General features: G+C 40.5%; 1 protein-coding gene across 1 annotated transcript in view; it reads left to right on the forward strand.

Moving 5' to 3' along the window:
• DYNC2H1 (dynein cytoplasmic 2 heavy chain 1) overlaps positions 1-23,042 on the forward strand; it is a 200,093-nt gene that overhangs the window by 64,809 nt on the left and 112,242 nt on the right. The window contains exons 46-59 of the mRNA XM_056858874.1: positions 1,311-1,413; positions 2,286-2,453; positions 2,811-2,941; positions 4,017-4,265; positions 6,293-6,401; positions 7,497-7,610; positions 11,919-12,061; positions 13,045-13,120; positions 14,369-14,523; positions 15,959-16,096; positions 17,145-17,258; positions 18,562-18,722; positions 18,936-19,059; positions 19,914-20,035. Coding sequence (XP_056714852.1) covers positions 1,311-1,413; positions 2,286-2,453; positions 2,811-2,941; positions 4,017-4,265; positions 6,293-6,401; positions 7,497-7,610; positions 11,919-12,061; positions 13,045-13,120; positions 14,369-14,523; positions 15,959-16,096; positions 17,145-17,258; positions 18,562-18,722; positions 18,936-19,059; positions 19,914-20,035 — 1,907 coding nt within the window. The remainder of the gene's footprint in view (positions 1-1,310; positions 1,414-2,285; positions 2,454-2,810; positions 2,942-4,016; positions 4,266-6,292; positions 6,402-7,496; positions 7,611-11,918; positions 12,062-13,044; positions 13,121-14,368; positions 14,524-15,958; positions 16,097-17,144; positions 17,259-18,561; positions 18,723-18,935; positions 19,060-19,913; positions 20,036-23,042) is intronic.

Raw genomic sequence — 23,042 nt, forward strand, 5'->3', positions numbered from 1 at the left:
TTTTTGTTGAACTGTAAAATATCTGGCATTTCTGTTAATATCTTCAGTTTCCATCACCATGGCTCCCAAGTTGAGGTTTTCATAATGGGTATATTTATTCAACTTAAAGAAATGAATTTATTAATTAAATATAGAGTTGTGATGGTTATATAACTGTTTATATCATTTGTTAGTCTCATTCTCTGTAAAAATAAGCCTGGGGCAGCTTACAGAAAGAGAGTCTGTTACTCAAATAAATAAATGAAAAATCTTTTGATCAATTAAAATAGAATTTAATATAATGTAATGAAATGGAATTAATTAGAGCTGTTAACATGGAATTAATTGAGCAGATTTTTTTATTGCATCTATTTTTAATGTAAGGAGGTACATATCTATGGGTGTCAGGCAGACTCCTTTCTCTGTCATAATTAAAACTCATACAATGAATCAACTAAGATTGCTTTAATCAAGTGACAGTCCTTGTTAAAAGACATGATTTACAGTGCAACTCTAGGCAGAGTTACTCCAGCCTGTGTTTTGTTTTTTTAAACTCTGCGTAGGATTACACTCTGTATCAACTAAGCATTCTTCAGTTGGTTGATATCCTTTTTAAAGAGAAACTAAGTTGTAATTGCAGGTAAAATACTTGGGATGTTAACTGAAATGTGCCTTGTGAAATCCTAGTGGCTCGAATGAATATATTCAATTTATACCTTCCATTTATTCTTTCTCCTCCATGTTTGAGAGCTAGCATAGTGTAGTGGTTAAGAACGGCGGACTCTAATCTGGTGAACTGGATTTGTTTCCTCACTCCTCCACATGAAGCCTCCTGGGTGACCTTGGGCCAGTCACAGTTCTCTCTGAACTCACTCAGCCCCATCTACCTCACAAGGTGTCTGTTGTGGGGAGGGGAGGGGAAGGTGATTGTAAGGTGCTTTGAGGCTCCTTAAAGGTAGAGAAAAGTGGGGCATAAAAGCCAACTCTCCTCCTCCTCCTTCTTGTTCTTCTCCCTTCTCTTGTTTCCTGCAACCAGAGCACCTTGCACCCAAGCCTTAATGACCAACTTTTAAAAATCATTCAGACATACTCTATGCGCTCCATGTGACTCCATTTATGAGTTTTAATGTTTATGTGCGCCAATGCCTTTTGGAGAAATGAAGTTGTTCTACATATATTGGATTTGGAAGCAAGATTATATGATACTTAGTCTATTCAGCAATGAAATAATATCGCATGTGAGTTTGTGTGTGTAGATATTTAGAAAACCACTACAGTGTATTGTTGGGGAAATGGAATATATGTAATAGTGATATGATTTGTGTTTCTAGGTTCGAGCCAAATTCACCGTAGATGATCATAGTCACTATCTCTTTACACCTTGCATTCTTACTCAGTGGGTTCTAGGCTTGTTCAGATATGATTTAACGGGAGGTGAGTAAATTGTGGCCTATTGTACTGTATATGATTTTCAGTGAGGTCCTAAACAGATTTCCACCTTTGTATGCCCACTGACTTCAGCATTAGAGAGCAATCTTAAGCAGGTCTTATCAGAACCTCACTCAGTTCTATTCAATGGGGCTTACTTCCAGGAACGTGTTCTTAGGATTGCACTAAAAATGCTTAGATATTTGCTTGATTTCTCTACTTCTTCAGACTGTGAAGACTGTTTCATATATGCTGGTTCAGAACTGAAAAGCTGATACCATCAGATTTTTTTTAAAATCCAGATTACTATTCCAGCATAAGCCCTTGGCACCTTAAACACAGTTACCTGAGGATAAAGCATCTTGCCTATGTATACTGCAATAGATTTGTTATCTTCAGAGGCCACAATACTTTTTGCTGTTGTACACTTTGTAAGCATACTTCTGCAGGAGTTTCAAACTGGAACAGCTCTGAGTTTTAACCCCCCTGGGCCCCTAAAGTTGGAAATTTGTTCTGGCTGAGATTTTAAATTCATTCATATTATTATGAATACTGTTCTATACATATACTATTAAATAACCTGCTGTTGACATAAATGAAAAAATGATACTTGGGACAACGAATGGGAAGTTGAATTGATACCTATTGTCCAGTTATTGCTTATCAGAAGTTAGATTATAATCTGCATTTTTGTCACTAAACTTTTATATGGATAAACTAAACATTTGGGTTTTTCATCTTTGTTTTTGTTCTCTTTCCTGCCTCTTGATGGTCTCACTTTGGTATGTAGTCTTCGTTATGGTTTTCAATTTTTTCCTGCATAATGGAGTTTCAGTGTTTGAATTCTAAAATTTCCAAATTATATGCCTACTTCACAGGGACATCTACAAAAACACTAGATACTGTCTTGGAAATTGTTGCTTATGAAGCACGCCGTCTCTTCCGTGACAAAATTGTTGGTTCCAAGAAACTGCATATATTTGATAATATTTTAACGAAAGTCTTTGAAGGCGATTGGGGTTCTGATATTCTGGAAAACATGGCAGGTAACATGAAATGAAATGGTCTAGAATTGTTTTCCTATCATGTTCAATGAGGTGTAGTGATTAAGTGTGGTGGTTTGGAGCAGTGGACTCTGAGAACTGGGTTTGATTCCCCTCTCCTCCACATGAGTGGCGGAGGCTAATCTGGTGAAGCCAGCTGGGTGACCTTGGGCTAGTCACAGCTCACTGAACTCTCTCAGCCCCACATACCTTATCTCTGTTGTGGGGAGGGGAGGGAAGGTGATTGTAAGCCAGTTTGATTCTTCCTTAAGTGGTAAAGAAAGTCGGCATATAAAAACCAACTCTTCTCCTCCTCCTCCTCTTATCATGATAGTGCTCCATTTTGTTATATTTTTACAGATAGCTACTATGTAACATGGGGAGCTCGTCATGAAGGAGGAGTAGTTATGGCTCCAGGGCAAACATTACCACCCCATGGAAGACCACTTGGCAAACTTAACTCAGCAGATTTAAAAGATGTTATCAAAAAGGTATGAAACAAAAGATTCATATGTTCAGGTGGGATTATCAGAAGTTAATATTTATTTTAGCACACTGCACCTTTAAGCGGGGTCAGTGCCTTTTCATGTCTAGGTTTTGTTTTGTTTTTTAAACGAGTGCAGGCTGTGTAGAGAAGTCTCTGAAGAATGTATCATTTAGCTCTGTAGTCTTAACCTCAAAATGTAAAGGTGTTTCCTTAAGTAAGACCTTATTTTAGCTGGATTCGAGTCCAGCGGGATTTTCGAGGTATAAGCTTTTGAGAGTCAAAGTGTTAGATCAGATCTTTGACTCTTGAAAGCTTATACCCTGAAAATCTTATTGGTCCTTAAGGCGCTAGCTGTTCTTAATGCAGACCAACATGACTACCCTCTGAAGCTCAATTTAGCTAGAATCTCTGAAGAAACAGCTGGCCACAAAGGAAACACATCACTCTTTAGAACAGTAATGTGACAAGGCAGCATTATGAATTTAGGCCGATCATGAGAGGAAGGGCAGGAAGGGATGAGCCAATGCTCGGCTCTAGTGGCCGTTTCTTATATGCCAAGGGTAATGCCGATCACCACTATGGGGTCAGGAAGGAATTTTTCTCCAGGCCAGATTGGCTCAGGGATCCTGGAAGTTTTTTGCCTTCCTCTGGACATAGAGCAGGGGTCACTGGGGAAGTGAGGGGGAAGTGGTTGGGAATGTCTTGCATTGTGCGGGGGGTTGGACCAGATAATGCTTGTGATCCCTTTTAGCTCTATGTTTCTGTGATCATACAGTGAAATCAGTTTAGGGAGTGAAATCTTTAATGGGGAAAGGGGAAAAAAGGTCTAATGAGGACTGCTGAGAGTACTTTTGTGTCAGTTAAAGGGGAAAAGTGGTGTGGAAGTTAATGCTCAAATCCCTGAGAATTTATAGACTCCTAGAAGGAAGATTTCTGAATTGGGGAGAGGGTTGTAAAAATCTCCTTCTTGCAGTTCTTTGCTGATTCCCAGCTTGCTATTAGTGTGTTTTTGAAATGATATGTGATACTAGTTACCATGATTCATTTATATTGTTTACTACTTCTTTTTTCTCCATTAGGGTATTCTTCACTATGGACGAGATAACCAGGAGATAGAAATTTTGCTTTTCCCAGAAGTTCTTGATTATGTATCTAGAGTTGACAGAGTACTAAGTTTTCCTGGAGGTTCACTTCTGTTAGCAGGCCACAGTGGAGTTGGACGTCAAACAGTTACATCTTTAGTCAGTCACATGCATGGAGCTCTGCTGATTACACCCAAAATTTCTAGAGGCTATGAAATGAAGCAATTCAAAAATGATTTAAAACATGTAAGTTGTAACCTGTAATTTCTTTCCCACCGGATTGATAAAATGAACCACCACCACACAAATATATTTTAGAAAGTACTATCCAGTCTGTGTCTTGAACAACATTCTATCTAAACCAGATTAAATGGAACGGAACTAATTTTATCTCTAAAAATCACTATATAATCTTTAGAAGAGTAGCGATCCAGAGATTTTAAATTTCTTCTGCCCATTCATTTGTTTAGCTTGCGAAAGGTCACTGCATTGTTTTAATTCACTTTTTTCAAATTATCTGTCCATCCTACACACCCTTTTATTTTGTTTTGTTTGCGTCATTTCAAACTTTTGAAACAAGATTTTGAACAGTGATAATATTGGGCCCAAAAGCCTGCTGGTATAAGGCATTTCCCACCATTAAAATCTGTGGGGTCTGAAAATACTTAAGCTGAATCTCTCTTATCTTTTTTAAAAATAATGGCATATCAGTTTATTGTATCTCGGCTCTATTCCAAATGTTTAGATGAAAGTTTATAGTCACGTGCAGGTTTTCAAGGGCATGCACAGCTAAGGGATTAACTGTGCAGTCCTAAATAGAGTTACACCTTTCTAAGTCTGTTCAAGTCAATGGGTTTATGAGGGTGCAACCATGCTTAGGATGATACTGTAACCCTGTTTTTTTCTTTCTTGATGCACATCCATCTCTCAATATCTGAGCATTAAACTCTGCATGTTTGCTTAGGGGTTTCATACAGCTCATTCCTAAGCTTTGCGATGGCCGAGGTGGCAGCGCGGCACCTCCAAAGGGGTTCCCCAGCCACCAAAAGGCTAAAAAAAGCCTTGTTAAATTAAAAAAAATCAAAACCAGGGAATTTCCCCCCATAGAGAGCAGTAAGGCTGTGCCAGGAAAAACCTGGCACAGCAACGCTGTTTTGAAGGGGGACGTTCCTGGGCTGGAAGGGGTTAGCAGGCAGCCTAGCATCAGCCCCGCCCCCTGGAACACCCCGGAAACGCCTCCCCGGACGCCGGCACAAGCAATTGTGCCGGCGGGAGGCCAAGCAGGCGACCATGGGCTGTGCTGCCCTGCCAGTCCTGGGGTGCTGCCACAAGTGGCACTACGCCAGCGTCCATGCCACTTTGCATGGCACAAGTGGCACGGACCCCAGGGTAGGAGACTGGTTGCCTCCTAAATCCATTCAGACCCCAGGCTCAGGAATGAGCTGTTACACTCCCTTACCTATAGCACCTAACCACCAGTGTTCTGCTCTGTGCTTTTGGAGTTTACAGGTGTTGAGCCTTACGTATGTTATGCAGATGTGACAGTGTATAGTCACTAGAGGACAGAAACATAGACTGTAATCCCAATCCTGTCATCATGGATAATCTGCACAAAGATTATATGTTAGAATATTACATTTCTTGGTGTACTCACTATGGGTATGAAAATCTGAGACTTCTATGGTAATGCAGGGCAGAATTCTGAATATTCCATACTCAGACAGGATCTGCCCTTGCTCTTCTGGCTCTATTGACACATTAGCCCATGCCCTTTTGGAATGCCGCTTTTACGAGGAACTTCGATCGCACTATATTTCCCCCCTTTTAATATACAAATCCAATGCCTCTGTGACTGACATAATGCCTTTTTTACTAAGCGACAGGGACCCCAAGGCTACATTGTCAGTGGCAAGATTTGTTTCAGTCCTTATATCCCTCCAACACTAGATATATGCTGCTCAAGATCAATTGATCAAGGAGCTTCTAAGGGATAAAAGGAAGGAAAGGAAGGAAAATCTGAGACTTGTGTAATGCTGGATTAAAATGTGAAATACATTTTGTTCAAACAGAGGTGCAGTTCGGGATCTTTATTTTAACATTTCAGATAATTTATTAGCGAAGCTTCAAATTCATTGGGTCAGCGAGCGCAATAAAATTAATCAGTAAACCTTGCTGTAAACATTGCATATTCAATTGCAGGGTCCTCTTAAGTCAAATCAAGGACACACGTATCTTTGTTCTGAAATTACAACAAATGGCTTCTTTGTCTTCAGGTGATGCAGCTTGCGGGAATTGAAGCACAACATGTTGTGTTGTTGCTTGAGGACTATCAGTTTGTCCACCTTACGTTTCTTGAGATGATCAACAGCTTACTCTCTTCAGGTGAGAAAAACACAGTAGGTTAAAAGGTGTGAACATACCTGTCAGCATAAATCTTTCCTAAAGTCCTGCCCCCAGTTTAAGAGGTACATGGGGCGGTGATTTTGAAGGTGCACAGTGTTGCAACCACAACCCTGCCACAACCCCTGGCCCTCAACCCCGGCATTCTCGGTCATATTGATTAGCCTGGAACCAAGCTTGTAAAATGCAGTGAAAACCTCCCCCCACCCCACATCCTATTAATATTTTTCCCAATGCTGCCTCATTTAGTCTGTTTCTACATCATTATTTTTGGCCTGTTTTATTATGCCCACTGTCTTTTTATGATCTGAGATACTGTTTTATTGTCCGCTGTTTTAATAGAAGACTGTGCTATCTGCTGCTGGTTGGTTATTTATGCATACTCTGATGCCTATTGTTTCTACACAGTATTCTCAATATTGTGGATATGGTTGGATGTTTCTTTCAATTTATTTTCAAGCTGATGATATGTATTTCTGTTTTGGTCAGGAAAAATTCCTGAAGTTCTAAAAAGATGAAATACTTGTTAATTTTCTGTTGACATAAAATGAAGGCATTTTCTTTCCTTTCTGTTATGTGATTTTTTAAAATATTTAAAATTCTATTTAAAAATAACTCCTTATTTACTTCTTTCTGGTATCTGTGGGTCACATGGATGGACTTTGTATCTGCACACAGCAGCGATTCAGAAATGTCTAGAGCTATCTTTTTTGAAGTGAAGACTTTTCCCTCAGTAACTCTGCCTCAGAGCACATATACTCTGAAGGGGAAGAAGTGTCTTCCCATTCAGTTGCTTTGTAGTTATTAGGTTTTAATGTTAGAGTTACTTCTTGGTGTTTTAGGTGGAACAATATAAATCTTTTCCGTTCATATTTTTAGTGCCTGTGGCACAACCAGCCACTTTTCAGAGGTGTAGGTCGAACTGGTCTTTTGACCGCAATAAATTATTGATATTGATATTGACAGAGGTGTAGGTCTTGCAAAACAAAGATCCCATCTACACACAGCCATAATATTTTATTTATTTTATTTTAGTGGCATGAATTAAAGTAGATTAAAAAACTGTTTCTGAAATAGGTGAAGTTCCTGGACTGTATACAATAGAAGAATTAGAGCCACTTCTGTCCCCTCTGAAAGATCAAGCTTCACAAGATGGCTTTACGGGACCAGTGTTTAACTATTTTACTTACAGTAAGTGAGTCAAAGCTGTGTAAGTATATGCCTAATTACAAAAGTTGTGGGAGAAATGTGACATGTCTACGTTAAAAAGGAAACATTTAAGCAGATTGTGACTTAAAAGATCACACAAACACCTGCTGTCCCATTTGGTAACTTTCCAGCTAAAATATTTATAAACCAGGTTGGCTTTTTAAATCCTGACTGCAGTTGATAGCCGTGATCTTGAGGAACCAGTAGCATATCTACCAATAGTATTTTTATTTATTTATTGTTTATCTTTGGGCTTATATCCCGCCCTATATCCCAGCCACATTAATTACAATGGCTGACTATCTCATAGTGCTGTATCTGAAGAAGTGAGCTGTGGCTCACGAAAGCTCAATACCCTGCCAGAAATTTTGTTAGTCTTTAACAAAGACTCTTACTTTTTTCTACTGCTGCATCAAAAACTGCCTAGGAGGAAGATGCCATTCAAATCTAATGCTCTGTACTTTTCACTAGAGATTCTTTTGACATTGTGAGGAGGTCTAGGGAAACAAAGTTTTGAATAATTGTTGTGGCTATTTTTGACTGGCTTTCCTGATGTTACGAGTCTAAACACTGACTGCAGGAAATAAATAGTAGTCTTTCAGAAATATTAAGCCAGGATCTCAGTGGCACCTTAAAAGTTAACGAAATGTATTCTAGCATAAGCTTTCATGTGTCAGAAGTTGCATCATTAGTTTTATTGTGAATGTTCAGTGGCTTTCTGATCTAAAAGTTTGGACTTTGTTGGTGTCATTAAATGCAAGTTTACATGCCAGGCAAAGCTGAACATTTGCCTTGGGCCATCAGTTTCATATGATTTTTTAAACTGTATGTAACTCATATGATTTTTTTATGTAACTTCATATGATTTTTTAAACTGTATGTAACTGTATGTAACTTCGGAAAGTCCGAAGCTGTTCGACGCATAAAATAGGAACATGGAATGTGAGAAGCATGAATCAGGGTAAGCTTGAAATAGTTAAACAAGAAATGGAACGTATGGACATTTCAGTCCTGGGAATAAGTGAATTAAAGTGGACTGGATTAGGACATTTTCAATCAGAAAATTACAAAGTGTTTTATTCAGGGAATGACAAAAAGAGAAGAAACGGAGTTGCTTTAATAGTGAGGCAAGATGTAGCAAAGGCAGTCAGGAGCTATAATGCAAAGTCTGACCGAATAATATCAATCAGACTTCAGGGAAAGCCTATCAACATAAGCATCCTTCAAGTTTATGCCCCAACTACAGATGCTGATGAGGAAGAAATTGAAAGTTTTTATGCCAGTGTTCAGGAAGAAATTGATCACACACCTAAACAAGATATGCTGATAATCATAGGTGATTGGAACGCAAAAGTAGGAAACAAAGCAGAATCAAATGTTGTTGGCAGATTTGGGCTAGGAGCACGGAATGAAGCAGGAGAACGCCTCGTAGAATTCTGTGAAGACAACAATCTGTTCATTGCAAACACATGTTTCAGGCAACCAAATAGACGATTGTATACATGGACATCACCAGACGGCCAGTATAGAAATCAAATAGATTATATAATTGGAAGCAGAAGATGGAGAAGCTCTATTCTCTCGGCCAAAACAAGACCAGGAGCCGACTGCGGTACAGATCATGAATTGGTAATATCGAAAATCAAGATAAAGCTTAAGAAAAACACCAAAACATTCATAGCACCAAAATACAATCTAAGCAATATTCCGGAAGAGTTTAAAGACCATGTAAGGAACAGATTTGCATTACTAAGTTCAAGTGACTGTAAACCTGAAGAACTATGGGTGGAAACTAGAGATATTATCAAGGAAGAATGTGCAAAGACTATTCCTGTAGCCAAAAGAAAAGAAAAACCTCGATGGATGTCTGAGGAAACTCTTAAAATTGCCAGAGATAGATGAGAAGCAAAAGTAGAAGGTGACAGAAATAGAATCAAAAGTCTAAGTGCAACGTTCCAGCGACTAGCACGTAGAGACAAAGAGACCTATTATAATAACCAGTGTCAAGAAATAGAAGAGAACAACAAAAAAGGAAGAACAAGAGATCTGTTCCACAAGATCCAAGAAATCAAAGGGAAATTTAAAGCACGGTTAGGCATGCTGAAAGATTAGCATGGAAATACATTAACTGAACAGGACAAAATAAAGAAAAGGTGGGAACAATACACTGAAGAACTATACAGAAGAGATGAAAGGATAAAAGATTCTTTCCAAGAAGAATCTTTTGAAGAAGAACCTACAGTTTTAGAAAGTGAAGTGAAAGCTGCATTGAGAGCAATCGGGAGAAACAAATCACCAGGAGCAGATGGGATATCAATAGAGCTATTCCAAGCCACAGAAACGGAGTCCATCAAAATCTTGACAAGAATATGCCAACAGATATGGAAAACAAAACAATGGCCCACAGACTGGAAACAATCCATTTACATTCCAATTCCCAAGAAAGGAGACATCAAAGATTGCAACAACTATCGGACCATTGCATTAATTTCTCATGCAAGTAAAGTGATGCTCAAAATCTTACAGCAAAGGCTGTTACCATATATGGAACGAGAAATGCCTGATGTTCAAGCTGGTTTCAGAAAAGGAGGCACTAGAGATCATATTGCAAATATACGCTGGTTACTGGAGCGTACGAGAGAATTTCAGAAGAAAATCAGCTTGTGTTTCATAGATTACAGCAAAGCTTTTGACTGTGTGGATCATGAAAAGCTATGGCTGGTTTTAAAGGAAATGGGTGTGCCACTACATCTGATCGTTTTGATGCGCAACCTGTACTCTGGACAAGAGGCCACAGTTAGAACAGAATATGGAGAAACGGAATGGTTTCCAATTGGCAAAGGTGTCAGACAAGGATGTATTTTATCTCCCTATCTCTTCAATCTATATGCAGAACATATAATTAGGAAAGCTGGATTAGATTTAGATGAAGGTGGAGTGAAAATTGGAGGGAGGAACATTAATAATTTGAGATATGCTGATGACACTACATTATTGGCAGAAAATAGTGAAGATTTGAAACAACTACTGCTGAAAGTTAAAAGAGAAAGTGCCAAAGCAGGACTACAGCTGAACATCAAGAAAACAAAAGTAATGACTACAGGAGAATTACACAAATTTAAGGTTGACAATGAGGAAATTGAAATTGTTCAAGACTTTCTATTCCTTGGCTCCACCATCAACCAAAAGGGAGACTGCAGCCAAGAAATTAGAAGGAGATTGAGACTGGGAAGGGCAGCCATGAAGGAGCTAGAAAAGATTTTGAAGTGTAAGGATGTGACTCTGGCCACCAAGACTAGATTAATTCATGCCATCATATTCCCTATTACTATGTATGGGTGTGAAAGCTGGACAGTGAAGAAAGCTGATAGGAAGAAAATAGATTCCTTTGAAATGTGGTGTTGGAGAAGAGTGTTACGGATTCCGTGGACTGCCAAAAAAACAAATCAGTGGGTTATAGATCAAATCAAGCCTGAACTGACCCTAGAAGCTAAAATGACTAAACTGAGGCTGTCGTATTTTGGTCACGTCATGAGACGACAAGAGTCACTGGAAAAGACCGTCATGATAGGAAAAGTTGAGGGCAGCAGGAAAAGAGGAAGACCCAACAAGAGATGGATTGACTCAATAAAGGAAGCCACAGCCTTCAATTTGCAAGATCTGAGCAAGGCTGTCAAAGATAGGACATTTTGGAGGACTTTCATTCATAGGGTCGCCATGAGTCGGAAGCGACTTGACGGCACTTAACACACACACACACATGTAACTCTCATTAAAATCAGTGGAATGTAAGACTTTCACTTGGCTGGATCACAACCTCCCATTTTGATATCTGTTTAAAATAAATATGCAACTCCTACATATGAGAAGAACATTTTCTCACATTATTTATTTGGATCACAGCCAGTGTAAAAAAAAATCAAAATGTCATATGCAAGTGGGAATGCTCAGAGACTTTCCAACTCCCATTTCTAGTGAAGCCTTCCTTCCAAGCCTCTCTAAAATGCCCTCAAATGATAGGGGCCTTCAGTAGGGGAATCCCATGAGGCAAAGGACTACAGCCAGAAAGGAATAAAAAATGACCACTTTCCTTAATGTGCCTCTGCGTCTTTCTGGATCCCAGCCATTATATCTAATCACTGTTTTTAAATGGCCAGTATGATTCAAGTCACAGCTTTCTAGGAATACATTTCTGGGGATTACTTGATTATAATTTTAAAATGTTATACAAGTTGATAATAGAACTTTTGGTGCATTTTTTAAAATATACATATGCTGAATAATCTTTAGGAATCCAACAAAATCTTCATGTGGTGTTGATTATGGATTCTACTAACCTGAATTTCACAATCAACTGTGAAAGTAATCCCGCACTTCATAAGAAATGTCAGGTGCTCTGGATGGAAAGCTGGTCTGAAAGCAGTATGAAAAAGGTAAATTAATTTCTGTTCCTTAGCATACATTCTTAAGCAGTGGCTGGGATAGCAATTGTTCTTTTCTTTATATTGGTTCTGTGGCTCTGTCTCATCAGAGTCTGTGTAATTTAATTGAGCTGGTCTCACTAGGAGTAGATAGCACTGTTAGGATTAAGACAGAAAAGATTGATTGGTTCTTGTAGGTTATCCGGGCTGTGTGACCGTGGTCTTGGTATTTTCTTTCCTGACGTTTCGCCAGCAGCTGTGGCAGGCATCTTCAGAGGATTAACACTGAAGGACAGTGTCTCTCAGTGTCAAGTGTGTAGGAAGAGTAATATATAGTCAGAAAGGGGTTGGGTTTGAGCTGAATCATTGTCCTGCAAAAAGTATGAAAGGTAATGTGCTAATCATTGTCCTGAGTATCAAGATAATGTGCTAATGAGGGTGTGGTATGTTAATATGGAACCATTGTATCCTGAAGTGATCTGTTAATGTGTGAAATCCTGAAAACCTCCAGACTAAAAGACTACAGTCCACAATAGCCATGCAGATTAGCTTTGGATTTCACACATTAACAGATCACTTCAGGATACAATGGTTCCATATTAACATACCACACCCTCATTAGCACATTATCTTGATACTTACAGGACAATGATTAGTACATTACCTTTGATACTTTTTGCAGGACAATGATTCAGCTCAAACCCAACCCCTTTCTGACTATATATTACTCTTCCTACACACTTGACACTGAGAGACACTGTCCTTCAGTGTTAATCCTCTGAAGATGCCTGCCACAGCTGCTGGCGAAACGTCAGGAAAGAAAATACCAAGACCACGGTCACACAGCGCGGATAACCTACAAGAACCAATGAACTCTGACCGTGAAAGCCTTCGACAATATTTAGAAAAGATTGATGTTTCTTTTGTAATCTTCTAGCTGCCATAAAACCTTCTGGTGGCACTATTTGTTATTATCTACAATTTTTACATTTTAGATACCTGAAATGTTATTTACAGAATCAGATGAAAAGGCCGCTAAAGCATCAAAGGAACACAAGAAAAAACATTCTGGTAAGAGTTCTGCTTAAGAGTTCTGCTTATTCGGGCAGAGTTATGTAACTTCTTTAAAATGATAGTCTGGGAAACAAAGTGTTGTTTTTATGCCCAAGAATTGGATGTGCTAAATACAGTTAACAGTAGAATGGGAAAGGCAGACCTTTACACACACACACAGTGTAATGCCATATGGCAAATTACTTTTGGAAAGTCTCCTCAATGCTGGAGTGGTTTGCCATGCTTGGGTGGGGAGAGGTACTGTTGTTTGAAAAACACAAGGCCAAAGTCCTCTTGGGAATACTGACCAAGGTACATAGGTCTTTGGAACTTGGCCAAAACTACTTGATAAGTATCTCTAAAAGGTCTGGGACCATTGTATCGATGGGACCGTCTCTCCTGGTATACCCCCAAGAGAGCATTACGCTCTGCAAATAATAACTTACTGGAGGTCCCCGGCCCAAAGAATGTCCAGCTGTCCTCAACAAGGGCCAGGGCTTTCTCTGCCCTGGCCCCGGCCTGGTGAAACTCTCTCTAGTGAGACTAGGGCCCTGCGGGATTTGTTACAGTTACGCAGGGCCTGTAAGACTGAGATGTTCTGCTAGGCCTATGGTTGAGGGCAGCAACGGTAGGTTATCATAGCTGCCCCCCCCCCTGTTTTGTTTCTCCATTCCATCAATTGAATTAAGGGGGGCAGCGGTTGCAGTCCCCAGGGTCCTTATGGACCAGTGTGTGAAACTGGCTCAAATTGGTAGTTGATGATTTTAAGCGTATGTTTAGAGTTTTATTGAATGTATTTGATTATATATAAGATATATGATACATATATATGTATATGGATGTGAGCTGCTCTGAGCCCTGCCTAGGCCGGGATAGAGAGCGGGGTAGAAATCTAATAAATAATAACAATAATCTCCAGTATCTTGTACAAAGCAAAGAAGTTGTACCATAAGAACATGTTTGAGGCTTTGTCCAAACACTAAGTAGGCTAGTATTTCTTATCTCAAAGAATATACCTTGTAATATGTGTCTCCAGAGATAAAAGGTGATGTACAGGATGTGTATCAAGAACAACTGATTGGTTTGAGACATGATACTCTTCGGGGTTTTTTTTAATGGAAACCAGTAGATTTAACCTAGTTATCCATAAAGAGAAATGCTTGGGATGAATGTTTTCTTTCTAGCTGTCCTGTGAAACAGTTGCCTTTAATAGTATTTGTGCATTTCAACCCATAAAGAATGCTAAATTTGTAAAATATTGTATAGGTGATCCTGATTTCCTAAAGTCATTTTTGATGATCCATGAGTCATGTAAAATGTATGGAGCTACTCCGAGAAGATATATGACTTTCTTGCATATGTACTGTGCTATCCATAACAGCAAAAGGGAAGAGTTGATTAAAAGACAGAGCCATTTGCAGGTACGTAAGATGTCTTTGATTTGCATTATCTTTTCAGGCTTTGTGAGCAACTGATTTGCTGCACTCCCCCCCCCCCACACACACACACCCTATGCTAAAGGCACTGGAGAATATTCATCATCTAGAACCTTGATTATGTCACCTCTCAATGTAGTTATTTATTTATTTAGCAACATTTATGTCCCACCTTGCAGCCCTCATAAGGGCTACCATGATAGGTTAAATGGAGGAGGGATTTAATTTGTTAGCCTATCTTTTGCACCCAATGCCTACAGACACTACAGCAGGGGTGTCAGACATAAGACCCGAGGGCCCGATCCGGCCCCTAGAGAGCTCTTATCCAGCTCACGAGCCAGCTGAGGCAGCCCCCCCCCCACACACACACATACTCTCGATCTGGGCTAGCGAGGCATGGCCCGGCCCGACCAAGTGACATTTATGTCATATCCGGCCCTCGTAACAATTGAGTTCGATACCCCTGCACTAGAGGAAAGAGTTCTGATGCCAGCACTTAGTGATGGCTCTCTAAGTACCAGCCTGTTTCTCTAAACCCAAAAGTCCATACCCCTGGGCTCTGAGCCTGAATTTTGACACTTAGAGAGCCTCCTTTAAGTGCAAGAACAAAGTTTCAAATTGAAGCGGTCAGACTTCCCACTGAAAATATCTGGGAATGGGGTTTGATCCAGTGAATAGTCCAAGGGAGTGAAGACTCTGATTCAGTTACAAAATTCTAAACTAATTGGATTGTGCAATAACTCCTACTGATTAGGTTTGTGTTTGCTTTACTGTAATTGTTAGTTTTTTATATTTCTATTTTACATTTTGTGCCTTAATAAAAAAGCCCCGAGTTGAGTAGCCAGGAAAGCACTGGAATACAAATATGAAAATAAAAATAAAATGGCAGTTCCACAAATGGTAGTCCCTAGCATTTCCATCTAAAAGGATCAGGTAGTAGGTAATGTGAAAGACCTCTTCCTTAGACCCTGGAGAGCTACTTCCAGTAAGAGGAGATAATGCTGACCTTGAGAGACCAGTGGTGTAGTGGTTAAGAGCGGTTGTTTGGAGCTGTGGACTCTGATCTGGAGAACCGAGTTTGATTCCACATGAGCGGCAGACGCTAATCTCGTGAACTGAATTTGTTTCCCCACTCCTACACATGAAGCCAGCTGGGTGACCTTGGGCTAGTCACAGCTCTCTCAGTCCCGCCTACCTCACAGGGTATCTGTTGTGGGGAGGGGAAGGGAAGGTGATTGTAAGCCAGTTTGATTCTTCCTTAAATGGTAGAGAAAGTCGGCATATAAAAACCAACTCCTCCTTTTTCTTTTTCTATCATACAAGGCAGCTTCTTGTATTCTTATGTGTTTAGAATCATGTCTCTGTATGGCTTTCACTTTTTCAAGTGTGTTTATCCACCTACTGTTTGTCTTCTTCATAGGCTGGAGTGGCTAAGCTGAATGAAGCAAAAGCCCTTGTTGATGAGCTGAACAGGAAAGCTGAAGAACAAGGCATATTGCTCAAAATGAAGCAAGAGGAGGCCGATGCTGCACTCAGAGAAATCACTGTTTCTATGCAGGTAATGTATATAAGCGCAGAAATATAGGACTTCATTCTTTCTTGGTCCAGTTGACATCACATTGACTGAGGAGTTCCAGAAGACTACAAGAAACAAACGTAGGGGGGGGGGTGTCCAGTCTCCTGTAGTTCAGCAGGACAAGCCCAGATTTTTTTTTTATTTTACAAAAATTATATCCCACCTGTCTGTCCTAACGAGGGCCAGCAAGTCAGCTATCCTTGCACAAGGTTGTTCAATCTTTGTAAGTAAAGATTAGCCAGAAACTACCTGTTATGTTATTTTTCCAGGATTCTTCTTTGTCTATCTGTCTTATCTCTGAATATCTGTATTTTCTAGAATATCTAATGCATCTTTTTCTTAAAATGGGTGTCTGGGTTTCTCGAAGTGGATCTTTTGAGTTTAGAATTTAATCACAAGCTGGGCTGGTTAGGCTACATGCTTACCAGGGAGTCGGTATTGGATTGGACACCTCTGGTAGAAAAGGCGGGAAAATATGAGGTGAAAGCCCTTTTTATTCCCTCATGCATGCACGCATACACTGGGCAGATCTGGTCCAAAAAAAAGATTCCTCTGGTGGCAGCAGGCCTATACAAGCTTATCCTGAGGGAAAAGGCGAAAGATTTTTTGAAAACGGACCTGGCTTCTGGCTGCCTTGGTGCGTGGAGCTGAGACCCTAAGATGGTGGGGGTAGTGTTTGGCTAGGAAAAGCCAGTGGCCAGGGTCTGTAACCCCCCTCTCCAGCTTAATTTGTAATTGAGCTTTCTTGTTTGTCTGAGCCCCGTTCTACCATTATACTGCCATTAAGGATAAGTTGAGTCCTAAGGCCAGTGGAGGGAGGCCTTGCTTACCCAATCCTGAGACCTTGCTACTTGAACCTCTGTATCAGTTTAATGCAACAGTCCATAAAAGTGGATCATTAGTACAAAATATGCCATAGAAAGTAAAAGCCTAACATTTCAAAGAAATGTGAACAGCGGATGCATTGTACCACCCCAGGAAGTGTTAAAGCATTCAAGCAAATGTCTTGAAGAATATCTCTGTCTTATAGGATGCAAGTGAGCAAAAAGCAGAAATGGAAAAAATAAAACAGAAGATAGCAGAAGAAGCTGTAAAAATAGAAGAAAGAAAAGCAATAATTGAGGATGAATTAAAGGAGGTTCAGGTAATCAGCATGGGTTATTTATTGATATCTGTGACTTCAGAGCCTGCTTTCCAAATTATATACATTATATCATAGAGTTTTATATGTGTTTTTCCATGGTGCTGTTGTAGACTGCACATCCTCTTTAAGGCACACACTAAATTGTGTGTGTGTGTGTGTGTGTGTGTGTGTATGTATATAAATATTACAAAAACAAATCATACTGAAACTTTAACTGCATTGGAATGAAAATGTAAAGGCATCCTGGAGTGGAATCAATACATATTTCTCTGTGACTTCATGTTGCCCTTAGCAGACTTGGGAGTCTACGCTATCAGTGTTCAGTAGAGGAACTTCAGGCAAAATCTATACCCCTCAAGTGCACTTCTGCAAACTTTGCCTAAAATATGTTTGGTGGTGTCTGAGTGATAACCTAACAGGCAATTTTGGTTGTGATGCACCTTATGATTATTATGTCTAATTGTGTCTTTCTCATAGAGGATAGGTCCTTCAGTGGCTACAAGCCATGGTGGCTGAAAGGAACCTCCGTATTCAGGAGCAGTAAACTTCTGCATAACTTTGCTAGCAGACGACATCAGGGGAAATCTTTGGTCTCTGTGCCAGGTTTTCTGGCTCTCTAGCAAACAGGTCTCTGTGGGAAAGGATGGGGGACTAGATGGATCACTATTTTGATCCAACAGGGCTCTTTGTATGTTCTTTTGTAAGTTACACTGATGGCTGATTTATACTTTTTTTGTGTGGTGCGAACGACTACATCAGAGGTGATGGGCACACACTCATCTGATGCCTTGATCCCTGTGCTAGTGTCCTATTCCTTTCTCATTCTCTGCATCTGTTCCTTGAGCTTTTAAAATCACTTAAGTAAATGCTGAAGCTGTGTAGCTTCCAGTCAGTGGCTCTAGCATGGGCATGTGCAGGATCAGAAGATGGGGAAGAGCTAATCAAGGAAGGGAGCAGTAAATAGGAGATGAGAAAAGAATGTGGCTAGTAAAGGAGGGACCATGGGTGGGGTTAGTGGCATAGAATATTTTGAAAGAGGTTGCTAGGAGGGATGATGGGAATCACAGGAGCAAGAGAGAGGGCAAGTATTAATGTTGACTGGTCTGACAAACTTGCATTAATCTGTAATCTACTTCACATAAAAATGACCACATGATCTGTCTGAAAATGCTAGTAAATTCCCATCTGTTTCCAGTTATTTGAAATTGTGAAAAAAAAATTCTGGAAGTATTCAGGCATAATAAAAAGCATAAAATGGAGAGTTGGTTAAAACTAAGCAACTTTTTCTGCTCTTTTTTTTTAGCCACTGGTTAATGAAGCTAAATTAGCAGTTGGAAACATCAAACCTGAATCTCTGTCAGAGATCCGCTCCCTTCGCATGCCACCTGATATAATTAGAGATATATTGGAGGGTGTCTTACGGCTGATGGGCATTTTTGATACGTCATGGGTGAGCATGAAGAGGTAATTTGAGATCTTTTTTCCTTTGGTTATCCTGTTATGTCCCCCCCACCCAAGAAGGTGAGATATTTTATTCTACATACCAAAGGAGATGATTGTAGACAAAATCCATGTAGTCCATGCAAAGTATTGTACTGCAAAGACCAGCTTCATTAAAATGCACAATTTTTGTAGTAATCCCTGCTTTTGAATGCAACCATTTAATGTACTTGGCAGTTTCCTTGCCAAAAGAGGCGTCAGAGAAGACATTGCAACCTTCGATGCTCGGAACATTCCAAAGCAAATCCGTGAGAGTGTGGAAGAACTTCTAGCTAAAAATAAAGCATCTTTTGACCCAAAGGTAATTTCTTTACGCATTTAGCAGGCATGGATTAAATGAGCTGTAATTGGGAGGCAGCTGTTTTTCCAAGGATTGTCTGCACTACTAATGCAAAATAATTTACACTGGTCAACAGCTGAAGAAAGTGTGTGGGTAATATTACTTCCTATCATGAGATGCATCTGCACTGCTACTTCAGTGCATTGATAAGAACACATGAAGCTGCCGTATACTGAATCAGACCCTTAGTCCATCGAAATCAGTATTGTCTACTCAGACCTGCAGCAGCACTCCAGGGTCTCAGGCAGAGGTCTTTCACATCACCTACCTGCCTAGTCCCTTCAACTGGAGATGCCGGGAACTGAACCTGGGACCTTCTGCATGGCCCATAAGAACATAAGAATAAGAACTGATAAGAACATAAGAACATAATAGTATTGATGAAACATAATTGCCAGTGATGCTACATTGGCTTATTTTTAATGTAAAGTAAAAGGTAAAGGTCCCCTGTGCAAGCACCGGGTCATTCTTGAACCATGGGGTGATGTCACATCCCGACATTTTCTAGGCAGACTATGTTTACGGGGTGGTTTGCCAGTGCCTTCCCCAGTCATCTTCCCTTTACCCCCAGCAAGCTGGGTCCTCATTTGACCGACCTCGGAAGGATGGAAGGCTGAGTCAACCTTGAGTCGGCTACCTGAAACCAACTTCCGTCGGGATCGAACTCAGGTTGTGAGCAAACCTTTGGACTGCAATACTGCAGTTTACCACTCTGTGCCACGGGGCTCCTCCATTTTTAATGTAGCGAGTCTGTTTAAGCTGTCAGAAGTAACCTGCATCTACAGCCTCAAGGTAAACTGTGCTGAATTTTTCAGAATGCTAAAAGAGCCAGTACTGCAGCCGCACCCCTGGCAGCGTGGGTTAAGGCCAATGTTCAGTATTCCTATGTCCTGGAACGGATTCAGCCTCTGCAAACTGAACAGGCAGGCCTCAAAAGGTCAGTAAAACATTTTCTACCGCTGTTCTGAATTGCAACTCTGGTTAACCCTGCCATCCTAAGCATCCTTAGGACAGTGCTGTTAAAGTAGGAAATCTGGTATGTTACTCTGCACTCATTTTTTTAAATTTTTTTTATTATTTTCTTCATTTAAAGTATCAACATATAAATCATCATCTATTATTAAAAATTAATGCAAGAGTATCAAACTATTAAACATAGTGATTTAAACTTAAAATGACTTCCCCCTCACTCCCTTCCATCTAAAAATAAATTGTATATACTTTTGCTAACAGAATTAATCCTCATATTATTTGATTAAAATATAGGTATCTTATCTTGGTAAAAAATATGTTAATTAACTACTTTAATATAGCCATAGTACAAACTGCCCCAGCCCTCCGCGGCCCGCGCCGCCATTTTTCCCGGCCGGGAGGGGCCTGGGGCAGCCTCCTGCAGCCGCAGGAAGGCTGCCCTGGCCTTCCCCGGCCCGCGCTGCCATTTTTCCTGGCCGGGAGGGGCCTTGGGCAGCCTCCTGCAGCCGCAGGAAGGCTGCCCCGGCCCTCCCCGGCCCCTGCCGCCATTTTTCCCGGCCGGGAGGGGCCTTGGGCCGTCTCCTGCAGCCGCAGGAAGGCTTCCCACTGGTCCCTCCGGGCCGCGCCGCCATTTTTCCCAGCCGGGAGGGGCCATGGGAAGCCTCCTGCAGCCGCAGGAAGGCTGCTCCGGGTCCCCCTGGGCCTCGCCGCCGCTTCCTCCCGCCGGGAGTGGCCTGGGGCAGCCTCCTGCAGCCGCAGGAAGGCTGCCCAGGCCCCCCCGGGCCCCGCCGCCATTTTTCCTGGCCGGGAGGGGCCATGGGAAGCCTCCTGCAGCCGCAGGAAGGCTGCTCCGGGTCCCCCTGGGCCTCGCCGCCGCTTCCTCCCGCCGGGAGTGGCCTGGGGCAGCCTCCTGCAGCCGCAGGAAGGCTGCCCAGGCCCCCGGGCCGCGCTGCCGCCGGACCCTCACAGCTGGAGAACCCTGTCAGGTAAGCCTGCGGGGGGGGGGGGAAGGGGTTATAAGCCAAAGTTTCTCCAAAGTTCATCACTTCCAAAGTCTTTCTCATATAATCCCAAGAAACCATATCAAAAGCCTTTTCTGCATCTAGGAAGACAAAAGCTGCTTTATGTTGAATGTTCTGTTCATAGTACTCCAATGCATCTAAAAGTACTCTAACATTGTCTTTTATTTGTCTTCCCAGAAGAAAGCCTGCTTGGTCCTCATGTATCAAATCTTTAATCAGTTTTTTGATTCTAGATGATAAGACTGAAGCATAAATTTTTTAAATCCACATTTAGTAATGAAATAGGTCTATAGTTGGTTACTTTTTCAGGGTCTCTTGCAGATTTATTAATTAATGAAATAAAGGCATGTGACCATGTTTCTTTTAATGTTCCCGTTTCCATTATTGAGTTACAAAGCATCAAAAAAGGTTTCATCAAATGAAGTTTAAAAGTACGGTAAAACAAAGCGGTTATTCCATCTGGTCCTGGAGTTTTATCTGTTTTTTGTTTATTAAAAGCTTCTTCTAATTCTTCTAACGTTATTGATTCATCAATAAGCTTCTGTTGGGCTGATGATAATTTTTTAATGTTTGTAGAATGTGAAAATTTTTCCATCTTTTTGATTGGTATTTCATCTTTGTGGTATAACTTGGTATAAAAGGCAACAAATTCTTTTTGAATGTCTATTGTGGTATAAACAGGTCCATTTACTGTTTGTAGTTTAGCTATAATACGTTTTTGAAAAGAATCCCGAAGTTGAGTTGCCAGAAACTTGCCAGGTTTATTTGCCTGTTCAAAATATCTTTGTTTTGCATATTTCTTCAGAAACCACCATATTTAATTGATGTTTTATCTTCCCCAAAATAATACTTTTTTGATCTTCTTGTAATTCCAGAACCAAATCTTGTTCAAGTTTTTGTAAATCCCAAAGTATAGTATTTGTCATCTGTAACTGCTGCTTCCTCCATGCCACATTTTTCTGGATCATAAATCCTCTAACCACCGCTTTAAAAGCATCCCAAACTGTATTTAAGGTGTTGTCGAAGGCTTTCACGGTCAGAGTTCATTGGTTCTTGTAGGTTATCCGGGCTGTGTAACCGTGGTCTTGGAATTTTCTTTCCTGACGTTTCGCCAGCAACTGTGGCAGGCATCTTCAGAGTAGTAACACTGAAGGACACTGTCCTTCAGTGTTACTACTCTGAAGATGCCTGCCACAGTTGCTGGCGAAACGTCAGGAAAGAAAATTCCAAGACCACGGTTACACAGCCCGGATAACCTACAAGAACCAGTGTATTTAAGGTGGTTTCTCCATTCATGTTAATCTCAAAGTAATCCTTAATCAAAACAGATAATTCCTCCAACAGTTTCTGGTCTTTCAAAAGTTTATCATTCAATTTCCATCTAAATGCTTGTCGATTATTCCACTCAAAAGAGATCGGGTTATGATCAGAGAAGGTTCTTGGTACAATATGTATTTTACGCAGTTGAGTAAAAATAGATTTACTTGTCCAAATCATGTCTATCCTAGAGTGTGAATCATGTCTTACTGAATAAAAAGTAAATTCTTTAGCCGTCGTATTCATTGTTCTCCAAATATCCTGTAAATCCAAATCAGCCATCATTTGAAAGAATGTTTTTGGCACGGTTCCATCTTTTTCACTTTTAGGTTGAGTTTTTTTGTCCAAAAGTGGGGAAGTTTTTCCATTAAAATCTCCCATCATTAAAATCTGTTCTTGAGCATACTGAAGTAAAATCTCATGCAATTGTTCATAAAATTTAGCCTTCCCTTCGTTAGGCAAATAAGTTCCTACCATCAATGTTTTTTGACCCATAATTTTTGTTCTTATTATCAATATGCGACCTTCTTTATATACTAATTCAGGGCTCAAACTGGCATGTGCATAAATGACTACTCCTTTAGTTTTAGTCTTAGATAACGTAATGAACGCTTGACCCAATAGTTTCCGTTC

This window comes from Euleptes europaea, chromosome 12 (assembly GCF_029931775.1).
Source record: "Euleptes europaea isolate rEulEur1 chromosome 12, rEulEur1.hap1, whole genome shotgun sequence".
Taxonomy (NCBI): domain Eukaryota; kingdom Metazoa; phylum Chordata; class Lepidosauria; order Squamata; family Sphaerodactylidae; genus Euleptes; species Euleptes europaea.